Source organism: Acomys minous (assembly GCF_964271855.1).
Source record: "Acomys minous genome assembly, chromosome: 10".
Taxonomy (NCBI): Eukaryota; Metazoa; Chordata; class Mammalia; order Rodentia; family Muridae; genus Acomys; species Acomys minous.
In genome coordinates this window covers 4,500,397-4,522,328 of record NC_140491.1, presented here as the reverse complement: position 1 = coordinate 4,522,328, position 21,932 = coordinate 4,500,397, and the positions used below count along the sequence as shown (strand labels likewise).

Below are 21,932 nucleotides of genomic sequence, written 5' to 3'. Positions count from 1 at the left end.
TGGAGTTCCCAGCTGTAAGAAAGGCCTATGAGAATCTGCCTACTAGGGTTTTCAGGTGAAAACTGGATTTCGTTGTTCAGTCCTCAAGTCAAGCACCTGGTGCAAAATAGAAGGAATTTAATAACTATAAGCTGCAGCTCTTTTTTTCCTGAGTAGAACAGCAATGCTTGGGATCCCGCAGAAGTGACAGGAGTCCCCTGCACACAGTGTTATGGTTTGAACAACGAAAACATATGCAGGTAGTGATGAGTGAAACAGTGTGCTTGCTACGATAAGAAATGACTTGTTGTCCACCTGAGCACAATGATGAACATAATGTAAAATGAACGACATAACCTGATACCTCATTGGCTAAAAGGGGGTACAGGTCCTCCCAACATAGGCAGGGTGTGTGTGTGTGTGTGTGTGTGTGTGTGTGTGTGTGTGTGCGCGCGCGCGCTGAGCGTAAGGCCACTTCAGGCTGGCCATGATGTTTACTACGCCACTGTGCTCATCAAGTTGGAAACACGTCCCCAAGTGCAAAGACCAGTTAGAAACCAGACCAGGGCCCAGACCTAGAGAAGGAAGCCCGCTGTGGGCCAGTCAGTCAGTGCACTGGACAGCCACCGAGCAGGCTGCAGCTGTACTCAGCCGACTAGGAGAGGTCCAGGGGTGTCCCAGTGAAGTGTGAGGCGTGTGTGAGCAGCAAAGCTTCTGTAAACCTCCATATGGCTGTCCCTGATGTTCGTCCTTCCCTAGCTCAGGCCAGCCTCAAACTTGCCATCCTCCTGCCTCTGCCTCCTGAGCGCTGAGATTACAGGCATGTGCCACTGCGCCAACTGTAGGAAGGTGACATTTTCTATGTGAATTCTTTGAACTTCAAAATATAATTCTTTATCACACTCTAACATGAGACTTATCTTCTCTACTTTAACATTAGCACGGGAGAGAATTTAGACAGTGCGTGTGTGCGTGTGTGTGTGTGTGTGTGTGTGTGTGTGTGTGTGTGTTTGTGTGTGTATGTGACTCAAATGAAAGATGATTGACAGCTAGAACTTAACTGCCTCATGAAAAATATTGAAGGAAAACAATACACTTCTTATAAAAATGCTCATTATGCAAAACAGAAAAGTCCTGAGACAGTAATTTCTTAGGTTTATTACTTGGTAATTGTTCTTTGTGCACATGCAATGATCACCCTGTGCCTCCTTGCTACCTCTCAGTACAGTCTGAATACAGACAGGCTGTTTTCCTTTCGGATCTGCAATGGGAAATACAAATAATGATTTACCTAAGGGCATTCTAGCAGCTCTCAAGATTTGCCTGAACTTGGAGCTCACAGCGCCCCCCCCCAACCCTACCCACTACCCCCCCTGCACTCCTACGCTACCCCTGCCCCCTCTGGTTTTTATGACAGATCAGAAGGCACTGTGCAAAGTGATGCTTCATCTCCTGCTGAGAAACAAATGAGTTCATCCCAGGAGGTCTGACCCCAGACAGCCTGATTTGTAAACTCACTGCTTAAGCTCCCAGGGAGAAAAACCTTCCCTAGACATTGTTTGGGAGACTGGCAGTCCAGAGCGCTGGCAAATGAGTGCTAATCCACTGAGCCGCAGTGTCTGCCTCCTACCATGAGTTACTTGAATTCATGAGGAGGCTCCAGATAGGACGAATTACGCCAAATTGAAAACTGATGCACTAGAAAAGGGAAGCCCTTAACTTAATAGCATGTGGTGACTCAGCGCTCAGGTATTTATCCAGTATTTACTGGGTGTTAGGTAATTGGCTGGGCACTGGTTGGGATAAGCCAGAGCAGTCCCTGGTTTCAGCGCAACTGGGTGTTCCTGAAGTCTCTCCTCTCTCTCTTTTTCTTGGAAAAATCCATAATGAAAGCACCTTTGAGGTGGCCCTCCACTTGAGTTACCTACCACCTCAGAAATCTGAAAATACAAACCAAAGCCGGTCTGAACGACACATGAGGACTGCCTGTACTGGTTGGCTTCGTCCATTAGACACAAACCTAGACACGGCTGAGAAGAGGGGCTCTTGGCTGTGGGACTGCCTCCCACCCCGATTAACCTGTGCTCTGTCTGTGGGGGCACTTTCTTAACTGCTAACTTGTGTGGGCGGGCCCAGTGCACCATGTGCTGGTGGCGGCACCCCTAAACACACAGGCCTCAGCCGCATATTAAACGCAGCTGGGCAAGCCGTGAGGAACAAGCTAATAAGTGGTGGCTTTCCCTGGGTTTTGGTTCGGGTTGCTGAGGATGGGCTGTGTCCCCTTTCCTTGCAGGGTGACATCTGGTCATAGCGTTTGTCACCTTGAGAGAAAGCAAACTGGGGCATTGTGTGTTGACATTTCACTTGCCCCGTTTGTCATTTATAGCACTTGATATCTAAAACACTTAGAGCAATGCTTCTCTAAGAAATGGGTGGAAGTGATGGAGCCGAATAAAACCGAAGACGGTGCGTTGGCACAAGCTACAGAAGGGAAAAGCCTGGCTCCAGATGCAAGTAACGAAGCCGACTTTGTTGTTGTTGTTGGTTTTTTTGCATTCAACCCCACAGGTTCTACCATTTGGATTCTCCCAGCGTTAGAAAAACCATTCACCAGTGTGACCCATGGAACTGAAAAGGCACAGACTCTAGCAGGCAGGGGAAACACTCCCATTGCTGTTTCCAAGCTGCGAGTACACTCAGCCCTGTTAGGGGCCACTCTTGGTGGCTTTCTTTCCAAGGAACATAGGGTCAAGTTTCTGAGCTGTTACTACACCACATCCTTGCCACTGGGGCCCCACTTCCTCCCCCTTACATGTCTTTCACATGCCATCCGTACCTCCTTGCCTTTCCAGACACGCCTGCACATCATCGCTCTGGTACGTACCTTGTATACACATTGAGGAACACCTTCTGTGCTGGCGTGCTCGCTACCCTGACCCAGTTGGCCACAGTTGGCCTTTCCAGCTCTAATGCTGTCTTTCTCTCTAGCCTTGACCATGCCGCAGTTATCAAAAACTAAGTAGATTCATGGTGTGCATCACGCAGACACACAGACATGGACTAAGATAATAGCACATGCAGAAAGAGCAAACTAACAAGCAATGCATTAAAATTAAAAAGCAGCGTGCATACTGTGGTATGATTTTTTAAAATTCGTTTTTAGATTTATTTATTTATGCACGTAAGTGTTTTGCCTCCATGTATGTAAGACACTGGATCCTTTGGAACTGGAGTTAGGGGCGGTTCCATGTGCATATTGGAACTGAATTTGAGTTCTCTGCAAAAGCAAGAAAACTCACTTAAACAAAACAAAACAAAACAAACCAGTACCGAGTATGGACTAGAGAGAAGGCTCTCCGGGTCAGAACGCTTGCCGCCAAGCCTGATGGCCTGAGTTTCACCCCTGAAGCCCATGTGGTAGAGGGATAGACCTGACTTCTGCAAGTTACCCTCTCACCTCCACATATGTGTCAGGGCATGTTTGTACACATACATCAAATAAACAAAGAAATGTGAAAGTTAGAGTATGTACGTGGAGAAACGTGTCAGCTGCGGATCAGCTCTCTGGGTGCACAGGCGCACAGGCGCACAGGCTCACAGGCGCGCAGGCGCACAGGCGCACAGGCTCACAGGCTCACAGGCGCGCAGGCGCACAGGCTCACAGGCGCACAGGCTCACAGGCTCACAGGCGCACAGGCGCACAGGCGCACAAGCGCACAGGTGGTAAGGTAAGTTTAGATGCAGGCACGGGTGACCCACTTTCTGGCACCTGGATGGTTCCCTGGGATGAAGAGCCCACACCAAATGCTTATGCTTATTGCAATGAAAGTCCTTAACAGGCTGTAACCTCACATTTCAGCTCTGTGTTCTCCTTCCTGCTCTCCAAGGGTGGCTCGGTCCTCCCCGCGAGACCTTTCTGCATCAAATATCCTTCCTCACTCAGCGACTCCCTCCACCAGATGAGCTGTCAGCATCCTTTCCTGTCACAGGAGCCCCACGGCATGTCTGTTTTATGCTCTCATTGGTGGACATTTACTTGGCTTTTTGTGCCAGATCTCAGAGGTCAGGGCTGACTCGCCTGTCTTGGCTCTGGCAACTCAGAGCTAATACAGATGAAGGTGGGAAGAGCGCTGAAGGGTGGGAGACGCAGAGCTATGATGCTACTGCTGCAAACCACACACCGTTACGGGTTGTGTGAAGGCTTCACCAGACAAAGTATTAGGTTTGACTATGAGTAATTAAAGTATTTGCAATCAAATAATTCTTACGAATACTATCTGCCCCGCATTGTCTCTAAACATTGTCCCCAGCCTCTTCAGCATCTCTCGACACACCGCGTAGCTTTGCAGTCTCACCCGAATCCCTAATTATCAGGTTTGCTTTGCTGTTTCTTGCGTCATAATAACTATTTTAGTCAGCTGTAAAATCATCACCTCCCCTGTTTTGTCTTCCACCTTCAACTACAAGTAGCCACCTTGACTTTAAGGTATTTACAGGTCATTTGTCCTACATACTAATCTGTTAAATATTTCATTCTAATAGGCTATAAAAAAGGGGGGGAACCTACAAAAATAAAACAGTAAGAGCCTTTTTGTAGCCGGCACAGTTGTTTTGTATCGCTTAGTATCGCTTTTGAAAACTCTTAAACACACACACACACACACACACACACAACTATACGTTAACATTGGAAGCTAATGCAGACATGAAAGGCTTAATACACAGAATGCAGCATTCTGTAAGAACGAGCTGCAGTCCGTCAGCAAGCCACCGACCCACAGCTTTCTGTGAAGCCGCTCTCACGTCTCACATCATTAAGGAAATCACAAGGAAGTTTCTAGTGGCTGCCGCACGTGCAAAGTGTGAGTCAGTTTACACTAACGTTGTTCAGAGCTGAACACATAGTTAAAGCCGAACCGCGGCAATAAGGTGTGAGAAGGGTATCCTTTAACCTCGAGCAAATAAAAGTGCCTCCCCAGATATTTGACATAAAAACAGAAGACGGTTTGGGGAGGCGAAGTCACTCACATCGAGGGAGCCTTCGTTTATAACGATCATGCCCATGTTCCTCTTCAGAAGTCTGCAGGAGTGTCCTAGGAACACACGGGGAACAGGGAGTGTTATTTCTTCTAGAAGAGCAAAGGCAACGCTTGAACACCTACAGAGGGTTTAAATCGAGGAAGGGGTGTCGCCTGTTTTCCAGACTAAAAGGAAGTTCAAATTGAAACACTCTTGCTGTGTAGCCCAGGCTGGCCTGGAACTCGTGATCCTCCTGCCTCTGCCTCCTTCAGCAAATCCTAGGCGTGTGCCACCACTACCAGCAGAGGCAGGCGGATCGCTGTGAGTTTGAGGCCAGCCTGGTCTACAGAGCGAGTCCAGGACAGCCAAGGCTACACAGAGAAACCCTGTCTCAAAAGACCAAAAAAAAAAAAAAAAAAAAAAAAAAAAAAGAAACACTCTTGCTGGCTGTTAGGGATGGTGTGAGGTAAAGACATCATTTGTAGCTGTCTTAACAAACAATGTGGAACAACTGTGTTTAGCATCTCCGCGCCCCGAAAGCTTCCAAGCATGGCTGGGCACATGGTGCATGTCTGCAGAGAAGCGTTCAGGAGGGCCGGTGACTCGCTTGGTCGCCCCCGCCATCTCCTTGTCCCGGATGGTCATGGCATCATTTTCTTGCCTTCTTTCTCTTACTTTGTTGTATTTCTTTTATGACGAAGTCACTCCTGTATTAAATCCTTGTCCGTCTAGTTTAAGTTGGCTTAATATAGCAGACACAGCTGAAAAAACACAGGCAACCCCGCCTGACTCATCTCACGCTAACAAACAATCAAAATGGCGGCATTTACACTCACTGCCTCTGTAACCTCAGGGCCTTGCTCAGCCATCATCGGAGAAGCTTCCTTCTGTTGCCAATGGGGAAAAACACATAGCCAGATGTTGGCGCAGACAACGGAGAGATCTTAGAACACTCAACCCTAAAATGGGATGTTTCCATCACATTTCTCCCCTCTGGGCTCAGGGAACCCTGGGTAAGAGCAGGCAGGAAAAGTCAGTGTAGGAGTCAGAGGGGGCTGGAGGGCAGCAGGAAACAAGGCCCTCTTAATAGCAGGATGCACTTGCATACGAACTTAAAAGGACTGAGGCAGCATGCACAGGTCCTAGAGATAAAAGGAGAGGTGGACACGTGTCCTCGTTCCCAACCCAGAAGCCAGCTCCAATTGGTACCCACCTGCAAGGGAAAATTTAGGTTCCTTCAAGGGAGTCTCACTGGGGAAATGACCTACTCTTAAGGGCGGCTGCACGCCCGGCAGAGGATGGCTGACAGAAAAGGAACCCCATGGCATCTTTGAGGTTCCTTGTCTCACAATGTCGTGTCAGAGCTTTAAAACATGTTTGTCAACTTTTTTTACCCTACAGGTCCCTTGTGTATATTATCACGACTTGTAGTTTAATGTTCTCATGGGATTCCTGAGTGCGGGAATGAGTAGGTTTCTGGGTCTATGTGCCTGTATCTGTCTCTTGGGCTCTTTTGTTTTTGTTCGTTTTGTCTTATTTCGATGTTTTAGTTTTTATTTTAGCGTATTATATTATTTATTATTATTATTATTCCGTAGAAGCCTGTTTGTTTTCTAGTGAGAGACAGAAAAGGGGCAGATCCAGATAGGAGAGGCGGTGGGAAGAAAGTGGGAGGGACAGAGGGAGAGGGAAAAGTAATCAGGGTACATTATGGGGGAAACATTCTGTGTTCAATAAAAGGAGAGAAAAAATTGAAGCCAGCCACCCCTCCCCATTACCGTTTGGTCAAGGCCACCATCAGTGTCCTCCCCCGACCCCCATTGATGGGGCAGCATTCCCACTGGCCACTCTGTTTCTATGCTGCCTTACTGAGACTGATGTCTATCTAGCACTCAGAGACTGTGCCCACGAAACACTCAGGTCCCACCCTGTGGAGTCTCATCCTGTATCCCACCCTGTGGTGTCCCATCCTGTGGTGTCCCACCCTGTGTTGTCCCATCCTGTGTTGTCCCATCCTGTATCCCATCCTGTGGTGTCCCACCCTGTGGAGTCCCATCCTGTGGTGTCCCACCCTGTGGAGTCCCATCCTGTGGTGTCCCACCCTGTATCCCATCCTGTGGTGTCCCATCCTGTGGTGTCCCATCCTGTGTTGTCCCATCCTGTGGTGTCCCATCCTGTGTTGTCCCATCCTGTATCCCATCCTGTGGTGTCCCACCCTGTGGAGTCCCATCCTGTGGTGTCCCACCCTGTGGAGTCCCATCCTGTGGTGTCCCACCCTGTATCCCATCCTGTGGTGTCCCATCCTGTGTTGTCCCATCCTGTGTTGTCCCATCCTGTGTTGTCCCACCCTGTATCCCATCCTGTGGTGTCCCATCCTGTGTTGTCCCATCCTGTGTTGTCCCATCCTGTGGTGTCCCATCCTGTGTTGTCCCATCCTGTGTTGTCCCATCCTGTGTTGTCCCATCCTGTGTTGTCCCATCCTGTATCCCATCCTGTGGTGTCCCACCCTGTGGAGTCCCATCCTGTGGTGTCCCACCCTGTGGAGTCCCATCCTGTGGTGTCCCACCCTGTATCCCATCCTGTGGTGTCCCATCCTGTGGTGTCCCATCCTGTGTTGTCCCATCCTGTGGTGTCCCATCCTGTGGTGTCCCACCCTGTGTTGTCCCATCCTGTGTTGTCCCATCCTGTATCCCATCCTGTATCCCATCCTGTGGTGTCCCATCCTGTGGTGTCCCATCCTGTGTTGTCCCATCCTGTGTTGTCCCATCCTGTATCCCATCCTGTATCCCATCCTGTGGTGTCCCACCCTGTGGAGTCCCATCCTGTGGTGTCCCACCCTGTGGAGTCCCATCCTGTGGTGTCCCACCCTGTATCCCATCCTGTGGTGTCCCATCCTGTGGTGTCCCATCCTGTGTTGTCCCATCCTGTGGTGTCCCATCCTGTGGTGTCCCACCCTGTGTTGTCCCATCCTGTGTTGTCCCATCCTGTATCCCATCCTGTATCCCATCCTGTGTTGTCCCATCCTGTGGTGTCCCATCCTGTGTTGTCCCATCCTGTGTTGTCCCATCCTGTATCCCATCCTGTGTTGTCCCATCCTGTGGTGTCCCATCCTGTGGAGTCCCATCCTGTGTTGTCCCATCCTGTGGTGTCCCATCCTGTGTTGTCCCATCCTGTGTTGTCCCATCCTGTGGTGTCCCATCCTGTGGTGTCCCGCCCTGTATTCCACCCTGTGGTGTCCCACCCTGTGGTGTCCCATCCTGTGGTGTCCCACCCTGTGGTGTCCCATCCTGTGGTGTCCCACCCTGTGTTGTCCCACCCTGTGTTGTCCCATCCTGTATCTTTCCTGTGTACTAAGAGTAGCAAACCCAGAGGTTTTTCAGGGCCTGGCACCCCCAGCCTGTCTAGATTGTCTGTGCCCCCCCCCCCCACTGCTCTCTCTCTGTGACAGGTGACACCTGCTGTCTTGTCACCTATACCAGACTCCTCTTTCCTGAGTCTTCCTCCTGCACGAGCTCTTCCTGATTTCCCGCTGTGCAATGCCCTATCGCTTCCCATTTGACGTGTGTGTGTGTGTGTGTGTGTGTGTGTGTGTGTGTGTGTGTACACATGCATATGGAGGCCAGAGACCAAATACAAACTCCGTTCCTTCAGTGCCACCTACCTTCTCTCACTGGCTTGGCGCTCACCCAGGAGGCCAGGCTGGCTGGCCTTTGAGTCTCTCTTTGCCTACCTATTGCCGGGATTACAAGCACACACCATCACAGCTCGCTGTTTTACGTGGGTTCTTGTGGGGCAAGCATCTCTGTAGCCCCTTGGCAGTTTTTTAAAGACTAGCAACCATTGCTCTCTAAAACGCCCTGCTATTTCCTAGCTCCATTTGTCTGCTTCCCTGACCTCAGCTCATATGACAGATATTTGTTTTCTTCTATCCCCAATTGCTTCTTGCTCTTAATTGGAACCTATTACTAGAGACCTGCTGCCATTGGCTGGGGTGGGTGATGCCTCTCTGCCATTTTCTGAGTATAGTCACGGCTTTACAGTTTTAAATGTCACGTTTGTAAGAAAAATGTGTGGAACTAGAAATCACTATGTTAAGCAAAATAATCCAGACTCAGAAAAGTAAATACTATATAGTTTTTCTTTTCTATGTAGAAACCTTGATGAGAGAGGAGTGGGGAAGGAGAGAAGAGAGGAGTAGGGAAGGAGGGAGAGAGGCAGGGAGGAAGGGGGGAGGGAGGGAGGGAGGGAGAGAGAGAGAGATTAGGTCATGAGAAGGGAAGAAGAGAAGTCATCTTGGCAAAGGGGGAAACAGAGGAACAGACCCTTGTGATAAGAAAGCACAAAGCACACACTGTCTGGGGAAAGGAGGGACACTGCACAGACAGGGCAGGAGTCACAAGATGGCGGTGAGACAGCTGAGGACAGCATGCAGTTATGAGAAGCCATAATGAAGCCCATTACTTGTATGCTAACCTAAAAAATAATTTTAAAAAATCAATCAATAAAGTATATATTCATTACATGGACTTTGTGATGGCTGTTCTTGGCTGTCAACATCACTACATCTGGAATTAACTGAAACCCAAGTGGCTGGCACACCTGCGAGTAATTTCTTAATTAAGCAATTTGAAGTGTGAAGACCCAATTTTAATAGGGATCCTTGGAGGTGGGCAGGTCCGCTTCAGCCTGGGCCACACTGTCTTCTGGCAGCCTACATAAAGGACATGTGAACAGGAAGCGTGCTCTCCCTTTGCCTGCCTGCTCTCATCTTCGCTAGCAAGTCCTCTGCTTCGGTGGCCTTAGAGCCTAGTCCTCCAGGGTTCGGGCACAGACTGAAGAGCAGCTGAGACATCCAGCCTTGTGAACTGAACAGCTGTGGACTCGTGGACTTCCCATTGGTAGACAGACAGCGATGTTGGACTAGCTGGGCCACAGCCTGTAAGCCATTCTGATAAATCCTCTCTATTTAGCTATATCTGTGTATCTAGAGGAACGGAACTTGTAGAAGGAATATACAAGACATATAGAATGAACATATACATTATATATTAATTCTGCAAGCTCTGCTCCTCTAGAGAATCCCAACACAGATTTACTATACATTTATGGTAAAGTTTCTATATCCTGAGGATAATTTCAGCCGACTGCTAAAACTTCTAAATGGATTATCAGCTAAATGGACTTGAGATGAAGGGTACCTAACAATGACCTCCTAAAATAGGGTTCCATGCTATGTATAACATGCACGTTCAGCTTCAAGGGGTTTTGTATGTAATATGCATGATCAGTATATAGAAGGGAATCCATCCATGTTTACAAGCCTAGAATATATTACTCCTCCTCTTCCATATTATTAGCAGCACAGGTTTTGAACACCAAGCACTTTCTTCTTTGTCAGACTTGTATTGCAAATCACATTGTATTTCCCCCTTTCTTAAATTTTAGGTGCTGAAGCCTTGATCTCCCAGTGTGCCTACCTATGGATATGGGGCCTTTAAAGGAAGCAACTAAAATTAAAAGAGGCAGTGGCCTGCTGTGGCCTTAGTACTCATGCATTTCCCCAGACTTCAGAGATCTGCTTTTCGAAAATGTGAGAAAGAGATCTCTGTTGTTTAAGCCATCTAGTCTTGGATGCTGTGTTATAGCAGCCTGGGAGCGCTAACACAAGTACTCTTAAAAAATAAATAAATAAAGGGGAACTGACCATAGGATGAAAGCAAACTGACAGCGATGTATTAGAAACAACTTCGGGCCACAGCAAATAGAGCTGGCACATGAACATTGCCCCAACTTCTAGACTTTCAAAGATAACTGCGGAAACATTACACACACCTGCCGCTTCTGGATGGAATGTTCAGACAGCAAGGTACAGGGTCTGAGAGTGCATGTGCGGCTGGACAGGCTGCGCTGGCTGCGCATAAAACCGCTGCAACTCTAAAGGGGGCGTCGGGGCCACAAGTAAACAGCGAGGTGACCCCAATCACATTAAACACTTAGAGTCTTGAAGTACCAAATCTTAAAATATCTTGCAATGGATGAGGAGAGGTTTGCTCCTCTCGCATTGTCTGACCCCGACTACAGCAGCGATCTCAGCTCTCGTGTTCCAGAAGAATTCACACTGGGGGGGGGGGGGGGGGTGGTGGTGGGGGGGTGGGGACAGTGCGGCAAGCGAGGTGTCAAGGTTTATTTCAGCAGGTGCGAAGGCAGAAGTGGGACCTAAGTGCCTTCCTTCCCCAGCACGGTGGCTTGGCTGAGGCACAGAGGTGCAGGATGCCACTTGTCCCTGGACTTAGAGCTATCTTGGTTTACGGTTTCTCCTCCTCATGGCATCTGAGTTAAGTTCCCAGTGCTGTGATAAACACTGTAGCCTACGGCATGTTGGGGAGGAAAAGACCATTTTACCTCTCTTCGGCACCACAGTTCATCACCTACAAAGCCAGGGCAGGACTAAAGGCAGGAACCGCAGCAGAAGTTTTGTGTGTGTATATGTGTGTGTGTGGTGTGTGGTGTGTGTGTGTGGTGTGTGTGTGGTATGTGTAGTGTGTGTGTGGTATGTGTGGTGTGTGTGTGGTATGTGTGGTGTGTGTGTGTGTGGTGTGGTGTGTGGTGTGGTGTGTGTGTGTGGTGTGTGTGTGTGGTGTGTGTGTGTGGTGTGTGTGTGGTATGTGTGGTGTGTGTGTGGTATGTGTGGTGTGTGTGTCTGTGTGTGTGTGTGTGTGTGTGTGTGGTGTGTGTGTGTGTGGTGTGTGTGTGTGGTGTGGTGTGTGTGTGTGGTGTGTGTGTGTATGTGTGTCTGCCTGTGTGTGTGTGTGGTGTGTGTGTGTATGTGTGTCTGCCTGTGTGTGTGTGTGTAAATCCTGCTTACATGTTTGTTCTCCCTGGCTTCCTAGGTCAGCTTTCTCCTATCATTTAGGCCCACAGGCCCCAGGTGGCGGAACCCCAGTCGGCTAGGGCCTCTCACATCAACCACTCATCAAGAATATGCCCCGTAGACTTGTCTATAGGCAATCTGAGACAACGGATTCATTTTCTCAACCAAGGGCTGTCTTTCCAGATAACTCTAGCTTGTGTCAAACTGACACAAGCAGCATTTGGGACAGTCCGAGATAGCCTCCTACCTGGAATAGGAGGTGTTTTCTTATAAGTTACCCTTCCCCACAATTCAGCCCGTTAGAATGAAGTGCGTTAGCTGTAAGAACGTGTGTAAGGTGGAGATGTTCCCTAGGGGAAAGGACAACGGTGTTCCTGCTCCAGGCTGGAGGGTGGGGCTTCCTGCAAGGGGGCCAGGACCCTCTGAGGCTGGCTTTGCTGTTTTTCCTACAGCCTTGTCCCTCCTCTTAGATCTGTTCAGATTAACTATCTCATGATCAAACGGAAGCCCTTGTCCTCAGTGTCCCCAGCCTCATAATTTTTATTTCATGTATGTATGTATACAGTGTTCTGCCTGCATGTACAACTACATACCAGAAGAGGGCACCAGATCTCATTATAGATGGTTGTGAGCGCCATGTGGTTGCTGGGAATTGAACTCAGGACCTTTGGAAGAGCAGCCAGTGCTCTTAACCTCTAAGCCATTTCTCCAGCCCCTTCATATTTTTTTCTTTTAAAACACATCTCTAGTCAGGCAGCGGTGGTGGTGCAGCACTCGGGAGGCAGAGGCAGGTGGATTCCTGTGAGTTTGAGGCCAGCTTGGTCTACAAAGCGAGTCCAGGACAGCCAAGGCTACACAGTGAAATCTTGTCTCAAAAACAAAACAAAAACAAAAACCAAAAACCAAACCAAACAAAAACACATCTCTAATTCACCTTATTAAGACACATTGGCCTGTTAGAAGGTATCAGGATATAACATGTGAGCAGGGGTGAATTACCTATATTGATGGCAGTCTCCTGCTTGTCCCCAGTAAGAATCCATATTTTGATGTCAGCCTTCATTAGAGTTTCTATGGTTTCAGGCACTTGGTCCTGTAATTTATCCTCAATGGCTGTAGCTCCAAGTAGCTGTAGATTCTGGGGGGGGAAAAGTGTTGAAAAATTGAAAGGGAGAATTATTTTATTGGGTCAGGAAAAAATCTGAAATATGTTTTTTTCTTTTCAATCAGAGACAAAAGTAATTTATGGGCTTGGGCATAAATTCCAACCATCTTGCTATTTTCATTCTCAAGGATTCTTGATTTTAATCCAATCATTTTGGCTGAGAACGAGGATCTAATTCATAAAATAAAAACACACCTAAAATACCTCTGTTTGTCTCTGTCTCTGTCTCTTTTTCCCCCCACTCTCCATTACACACACACACACACACACACACACACACACACACACACACACGGGCATTAGAAAGCTAAAAAGGAGTAAGTGGCTGCTAGAAACAAATCATGGGAGAAACAATTAAATGTCAGGAAATGCACACACAACAGAACTAAAACTGACGACGACCAGGGAACAGTTAACCGAGTGATAGCCACGAGTCTCTGAGAAAACACAGTTTGAGTGTTTTCCACATGGTTCTAGGTTTGGGTGCTGGAAGGTGAGACCGTCACAGGGCTCTAGTGTGGCGGTACCTTTCACGTGAAACTGAGCACAATCAGTAGAGGCAAAAGCTTAGGGATTCTGCCAAGTTTAGTTCTGGAATGCCATAGTACAGTAAAAAGCCACGTGAAGTCAGTCACATGAGCTTTTGGTTTTCTCAGTGAAGATATGCCATGCTTATGGTACAGTACAGCCCAGTCAGTGTAGGATATAATCACGAGTATTTCAAGTAAAAATACGTTATTGCTAAACAAAGTAGTTGGTTGCCTGAACCTTCAGGAACCAAAATGTTTTTTTTCCAGTGAAGCATCTTGCCTTGATGCTGACGGCTCCTGACCGGGCAGCAGAGGAGGCCTGCCCTCGCCAGTTAAAATGCCAGAATCTGTCCCACGGTTGACCCTTCTTTTCCTTGAACCGTTTTCTGTGCAGTGCGCAATGCTGTCCGACAGTCTTTCATTCACAGCCGAATGCTCCCAAAGTTGGACCAAATCACCCCAAACCTTGCCACCACCTTTCCAGGCAAGCTCTGGATCAGTCTAAACCCTCTATCGCCATCCGGACAATTTCCATAGCGTCCTCCTCAGCGATAAAGCCTGCTACGAGAAAGCGTGTTTTTTCTTTTTTTTCCCCTTGACTACTTAAGTTTTATCATGTGACTACAGAAATTCATCCACAGCCTCTGGTTCTTCTGCTATGCCTGGCGCAAATGCAGTTACTCCCTTCTGGGGAGCCCTGAGTCCCCTAGAGTGTCTATCTGTGAGGGCTGTTCCTGAGGTCCTTTAATGTTTTGCTATTTTCACTTCATTTTATGAGGCACAATGATGGCACCTAGGATGGGGAATCGTTTCCAAAAGCTTTGCAATTTACCCGGATCCATCTGAGAATCACTATCTCCTGTACTGACAGCCTTTGCAGACAGCTTTTTCTTAAGTAGTGAGACTTAAGAGTTGAGCTTGCACCTTGATTTGTGGGCTGCACTGTGAACGTTGTGCTGGCAGGCATGCAAACATCAATCTTCTTGTGTTTGTACGACTGTTAAAATCATTCGGTGACCAGGTGCATTGTCAATGAGCAGTAATATTTTGAAAATGAATTTTTCCCCGAGCTCTATGTCTCAGTAATGGGCATCAAATGTTCACCGTGCCATGCTATAAACAGATATGTTACCCAGGCTTTGTTGTTCATATACAGAACACAGGCAGAGAAGATTCACTATAGTATAACCCTTAAAGGCCCTAAGACTTCTGGAATGGCAAATGAGCACTGGTTTACCTTAGTCTCCACCTGTATTTATCCCAAACTGTCCCTCTGAACTCAGGCATTGATTTTTTTTTTTTTTTCTCTAGCTATAGGTGGTTTAGGTGGCTTCTTTTTCTAATGCGACGTTTTCAGCTATTTCTGGATAGCTTGCTGTAGCCGTGGCATCAGCGCTTGCTGGTTGACCTTGAACATCCATGTATGGAGACGGGGTCTTCAGCTGAGCACTAGAGCCAAGCTGTTGGCTTTGAACTCTTCTTTGCAGCTTCCTCATCTCTATTTGCTTTCACAGAATTGAAGAGGTTAAGAGCTCACTTGGGGCCAGGGGTGGGGCAAGAATTCTACCCTGAACCTCCAATGCCAAGAGCTTGCTTTGGATTAGGTTTTGGCTGTACGAATGCTTTAGCAGGTCTGACCTGCGAACAGACCACTAAGGCGGTCTCCACATCAGCGTTGGGACACTGTTTTGCTTTTGTATCATTCATGTGTTCATTGGAATAGGACTTTAACGTCCTTTAAGACTGACAGTCAAAAAAGACAAACCTTTGGCCTTTCTTGGCTTTGGACATGTCTCCTGTGCTTAGCTTAATGATCTCCAGCTTTTGATTTAAAATGAGAGACACTCAACTTTCCCCTTTGCTTCACTACTTGGAAACAACAGTCGGGGGAATCTACTTTCAATATTGCAGCTCAGAGAACAAGTTCCATGTGGAGGGAGGGAGACAGAGGGATGGTTGGCTGATGGAGCCATGAGCACGCACACTTTTACTAAGCTTACGGTGTTTCCAAAACAATTAGAGGAGCAAAGGTTACTGTATACAGATTCCCGTAACAGATGCAACAACCAAGGCAAGACTGGTGATTATGCAAAAGTCAAGACAAACATCACAAGAATTGCCAAGACTTAACACTAAGACAGGAAGTGAGCACACGGTACATATATATGTCATTTATGCCTGTATCAGCTGGGGGTGCTTCTCGCTGTAATAGAAAATGCTTAACAAGGATGTAGGGGAAGGTTTGGTTTTCCTCACATAAGAAGGCCTGAAGTAGGTAGCGACTGGGAACTACCCACCACAACCACATCTCCATATTCAGCCTCCTAATAGCTCAGAGACATTGTCCTGGGCACAACTAAAATGGCTGTTCAGAAAGCGAGAGCAAGAAGTCAATACCAAGTATATCTGTTTCTTATTTGGAAAGCAGAGCTACTTCTATAAGCCCTCAACATATTTCCAAACAAGGCCAACTGGCCAGGCTATGTTGTAGGGCTGCCCCTAATTATGTATTTAGGCTTCCCAGCCTCTCATGGTGGATCTGTCTAAACAAAGGGATGGGCAGGAGTGAGCGCCGACTTAGCCTGCAAACAGCCTTTTCCACAAGGGACATGGAGAGGGCCAAGTATACGAAAGGTGTCTGCACAGTGTGTCTGCACATATAGCCCCACCTTGTCCCTTGTCCCTTGTCTAGTGACACCTGGCTCACATAACGAAGCCAGATTCAAAAGTTGCTGCTGCTTTTACCTTTCTGCTCTGAATTCTGCTAACCCATTACAAGTTCTTCATTGCCATACAGATTGAGCACTTATAATAGAAAAATCTGAAATAAAAAAAAAATGGTAAAAACTCTATATGCGATTGAGTACCAACATTGAGTACCTCAAGTGGGAAAATTTGTACATGACCTCGGGAGGCAGGTGGCAGGCAAAATGACGTGGATAATCACAACACGAAACTGCCTTCAGGCGTGTGGGGTGAGGGGAAAAACAGATTCCATGATTAGATTTGGGTCTCACTCCCAAAGAATCTCATCAAGTAGACAAAGTCCCAAATCTGTAATGGGGGAGGGGCAATGCAAAAGAAAACAACAAAACTCTGAAACACTTCTGGTCCTGAGCATGTGAGGCCAAGGACATTCAACCTGTGTTGAGATCAGGTGTTTGAATGTGGGACTCTGGTGGGTTTGCTAAAATGTAGCACCATATGATTTATCTTTGCGTCCCAATGGCATTGAGAGAGCCCTTAAGTGACAGACAAGACAAAGCCTGAATCCAAATGTCCCAAAATATCACTGACATCGAGATCACTTTCTTTTCAGTAGGTTCTGAGTCCCTTGGAAAGCTATCAGACACACCTGGCTTACAACACTTAGCATAAGACACAGAAAACGGAAAGGCGCGTCTCCTTTTAAAAGACAATGGTATTTATCCCTAATAGGGAGCAGACGTGAAATCTATCATAAACTGATGAGTAATTACCACCAAATTCAAGGGGAGGAGACAAAAAGGCTCAGTGTCAGCAAAGCAGTGCCTCTGCTGCTGTGTCCCAACACGCGCACGGTGACTCCATCGGCTCTCTTTGTTTGTTGTTGGTTGGTTGGTTTGTTTATAGAGACAGGGTTTCTCTGTGTAATAGCCCGGCTGTCCCAGACTCACTCTGTAGACCAGGCTGGCCTCGAACTCACAGAGATCTGCCTGTCTTTGCCTCCTAAGTGCAGGGATTAAAGGCGTGCACCCGGCTAACTCCATCAGTTCTTGTATCTGTTTTAGGGAATTTGCAGCTACACCACTGTGGCTCACATCCCTTCGAGGTTATAGACTGAGCTGTGCTCAAATGTTACATATTCTATGGGAGACCTGATTCTGAGGGAGGCTCTTTTAACGTCTCCTGAACGTAATTGTTCAGAAACAAACCCACGACGAAAGTGTCTAAACTAGAAAAAGATTGCCTTTTGTAATGTGCATCCCAAAACACCGGGGCACCCAGATATTCAGTGTGAGTCAAGATACAAACACAGCCATGCGAATTATAAGCACACATATTTTTTTGTATAGTTCCCAGCTCTACTCCTGGGAGGGGGTGGGTGGCGGAGTGGGGGAATGAGCTCAGAACATATTACATATAGGTACACATTACCACACACAAAGCTATAAAAGTGAAATGACTTCACCGGAGAGATCATGTTGAAATCATCTTTGAAAGAAGGAAAGAGTCGTCTGGTTTTATATAGGCAAAGGAAAACATTTTCAACCCAAGCAAAAATAGTACAAAGAACCAAAGCTGTAGGGCCAGCCGAGCACACCAAGAAGGCGATGAGCAGGGCAGCACAGGGTGTCGTCACAGCGGTTTCCACAAGGGCCCTGCACAGTTCTGAGCACTCAGCAAAATTGCAGTGGTCCAACCTGCGTAGGGACGAAGGAACACTGCGCCCCAGAGGCTGTGTGCTGCCCTTTATCCTAAGAGCCGCTTGAGAATGGCGGTCACCACCCTTAGAGCAAGGCTCTGCAGACCTCTTTCCCTTTCCTCTGGGTCATTTGTTGTGAGATTAGGATCTTGAGTGATAGGCTTCTTCACTTTTGGAAATTAATATCTTTAGTTACACAGCTGTCATTAGAGAAAAAAAAAAAGATGTGAACTCTGCGTGCTTTCCCTGATCACACCACTGAAGTGTTCGGGCAGTAATCAATTTCATCCCAAATATGTATTACCTTACACAGATGGCCATTAATGGCCACTGTGGGAATTACATATTCAGAACGTGTTGAAACACCAGGAAATTCCCATGGTATCTATGGAATTAAAAAAAAAAAAAAAAACCCTAAACGCTACTTTTACTTTCAAAATGTCACCATGTCAAAGTTACAATGATTTCAGGTCGGTGACTCTTTGGCATAATATGTATTTGGTTATCAAAGAAAAATCATGAAATACTATTTACTTACCTACAAAAGCACTCAGTAGTCTTATTTTATTAGAGGTTTCTGAAGTGTGCAGTCTTTTTTAAAAAGGGAGATAAAGGTAAACTTTCTACCCCAGCGAATATAAAAACTTTCATACAGAATATTTAAAAACTTAAAGTATATTTCCAGTGCCCATATTAAGATGGATATAGAAACTGTGTTTTTCCTGTCAATGCATGTATACTTTACTTAGTAAAAGGCCTTCAAAGTGACCTGTATTTTCATATTACCAAGTTGGTCATCAGTGCTTAGACTGTGATTTATTTATTTATTTTTAAACGAGGAAAACAGAATAACCACACTCGTGTCAATTCACCCTTTGGAATGCAACACAGTCTGTTTGGCAGTGGTTTCTCTAAAGACGCAATACTGATATGCTGAATTCTTCCCTGGGAGTAAATACAAACACCACCCAGCAAGACACAGGAAAGCCAATGTCAGTGTAAAGTATGACTATGGCTAGGAAGGTGAGGCTAAAGACGCCCCCGCCATTTCCTAAGCAGAAAGAAGGTTCCAGACATATTTGTGATCTGAGTTATAGCTTCAGGGACGTCAAAGGGAGGAGCAGCTGAGCTATGACTGTAGATGCTAAGCGGGAAGGAATCTGGTTCAAACATCAGCTCTTTAAACATTTGTCTCCGACACGAAGCCTTTAGCAGCACTCTGCTCATAAGAATGCTTTCCAGCCCAGTTCTGAGCCATCCTGATAGGGTGACTGATTCTTCCTTTCCACATGCAGGTCCCAGGTTTACACTCAGGGATTAGCTGCTTTGCACAGGCAAGAGCTCAGAGCAGGACATTGGAGCTACAGCTGTGAGCTCCTTCCAGCATGGAAACTATAATTTACCAGGCACACCAGGCACGCTGATTCATGCCTGTAATCTCAGCACTCAGGACACTGAGGCAGGAGGATGAAGGTGAATTTGAGACTGAGTGGGGCTAATGTAGTGAGTTTGAGAGTGAGATCCTATCTCAAAAAGGAAAAAAAAAAGGATCCCCAGAAACTCTTGTTTCTCTTAAACTCTGCCTGCCTTGCTCTCAAGTCAGGAGACCCAACCTTAGCAGAGCAGGCATTAGAATCCTTAGGATATCAGTGACGTAGAGAATTTCTCATTGGCCAGAGCTCATGGGAGGCCTGGGAAGGTGGAGCTCCCCAGCTCCCACTAGTGTTGCTGCTCTGGGGGCCTCACTATAGGAACTACTGCTCTGGAGCTCAATTGCCTACCTACTTATCTTTTAACACGGTAAATATTCCAGGCTTGGAGGGTCACATTTCCCTGCAGCAACGGAACTCTAAGATTATGACATGAAAAACAGCTGAAGACAGTATGGAAACAAACGGAGGTAGCCATGCGCCAGTAGAAACAGGCAGAGGGTGGATGCGGCTGTTGCGCTGGCATTAGCAGACCTGTGAATGCCACAGGCTTGTAGTTGGCCCATCTCTGCCTCCTGGCTCCTTCAGTGAGTACTCTGGCTGTTCCCTTGTTTAACATCTGCCTTTCTCCTTGGCCTGGCTTCTGGCGTTCCATTCTCAGGTCTTTCTCCCACTCCCTGCAGTCCTAACCTTCAGGAAAAAATCTTCTTAATTGCAATACAGAGTTACCATTAGAGACGCATTGCTTTACATCATACGAATGCTATGACTGGGCTGAGGAGACAGCTTTGTTGATAAAGTGCTTGCTGAGCAAGTGTAGGGATTCATGTAAAATAAACACACACACACACACACACAAAGAGTTGGGGAGAAGGTATGTGTTTCTAATCTCAGTGCTGGGGAGGCAGAGACAGGACGATCCCTGGGGCTTGTTGGCCGCCTGGCCAGCCACTCTAGTCTGATTAGGGAGCTCTAGGCCAGTGCAAGATCATGTGAGAAAAATACATCCAAGGCTGACCTCTGCTCACCATATACAGACATCCTTGAGCGAGCACGCATGCACGCATGCACGCACATTTTTAGGGCTCTGTATTTGTAAATGATTATAAATGACTTGATGGAAAGAAAATGATCCTCTTTGTGTGGCTTCGTCAAAAGCAAAATAATAAAACAAACTTTGTTTGACACAAGCTAGAAGGGACTATTGTCCTAAACACTGAACTAAGATTTAGGAAAACAGGAGCAGTGAAGAGCAGCAAGGGGTGCTGAGTCCAGACAGGCCACACAGGTAGAGACAGGGCCACAGACACATCCATCCTGTTAGAGAGGCTGGCATTTACTCAGCACAAAAACCATAGATGGGATGCAGCGTGGCAGGGCCAGGAACATGAGACCAGGAGCCCCAGGGAAGGAAGGTCGAAGGGCCTATGTATTATGGCAAGGGATGTGTAGGGAGGAGTCCTCAGGATCAGATCTGCATTCTAGAAAGTTCACCAGTGGCCAACTCGGGGTCGATGAGGAAGCGTGGTGACCAGGGGCCACTTAACTGTTCTGTTCTTCAGTTTTAAACTGTAGTGACTACAGGATCTGGATGTTTCTGGAGCCCTCGGAGCCACCCAGGCTCTTCCGTGCTCTGCATTGTGCAGAAACACTGGCCTCTGGGCCTTTTCTTTTCGCCAGGGAGGCATCCCTTAGCACACCACGTTGCAGTGTCATTTATAAAAGAACCCCTACCTCTTTCCCTTTTAGTTCAAACTGGGCTACGGTGTCAAAACTATTGTCAAAACTAAGGACACTAATTCACGGGGATGCTTGCTGGTGGCTTCTGGGGACATCATGCATTCTGGGGTTAATTCTTCCAAGGCCAAGGGGGAAAGAAAAAACAGGCTTTGACTTGATGTTTCTTTTAACCACAGAAATCACATTTGAACTCATAAAGCCGAGGACTTGGCGGACAAGGCCAGAACCTCACACACACCCAGCTGAAAAGGATCAGGCTTTGAGAAGCGATTTGGCTGTAGTTTGCAAAAACAACACATCTGTCTTATCTGAGTAGAAACCAGTGATGCCCAGCGTGGAAAGCCTACCACAGAGCTCTGGTAAGGGAGCCATCCCACTAAAAAAGGGGAGCACACGATCAGAAATGGTAGGAAAGGAAATCATGAAAATCCTATGTCCATTTTTTTGGAAAAAAAAAAAAGGTATAGCACAAAGAGTATGGGCCACCTCATTCACTGAGTGGAGATGTCCCGAGTAAGCCCACTGCCATCCCAAATGCTGATCTAATGATTATTCAACTGGACACTTGATCTTTCAGTCTCCTTTTTTTTTTTTTTTTACATATTCTTGTTTTCTTCTATACTGAGCTGGCAGCCTCACATACAGCCTCTCAACATGACACTGCAATTAAGACAGAGATCTTTGTTTTCAGCCCCTGTTCTGCCAAGCAGCATGGCTATATCCTGCAGCCAGTAACTTAGGTTATCTGGGAATCTACTTTCACAACAGCAAGAAGCGAGTAAAGTGACTGATT

The 21,932-nt window shown here is 47.0% G+C and overlaps 1 protein-coding gene across 4 annotated transcripts in view; it reads right to left on the bottom strand.

The window, feature by feature from the left end:
• ATP8A1 (ATPase phospholipid transporting 8A1) overlaps positions 1-21,932 on the bottom strand; it is a 225,650-nt gene that overhangs the window by 74,319 nt on the left and 129,399 nt on the right. For all 4 annotated transcript variants that reach the window (XM_084797285.1, XM_084797286.1, XM_084797287.1 and 1 more), the window contains 2 exons: positions 12,869-13,007; positions 5,008-5,072 (listed from right to left, as the gene is read on the bottom strand). In XM_084797285.1, coding sequence (XP_084653411.1) covers positions 5,008-5,072; positions 12,869-13,007 — 204 coding nt within the window. The remainder of the gene's footprint in view (positions 1-5,007; positions 5,073-12,868; positions 13,008-21,932) is intronic.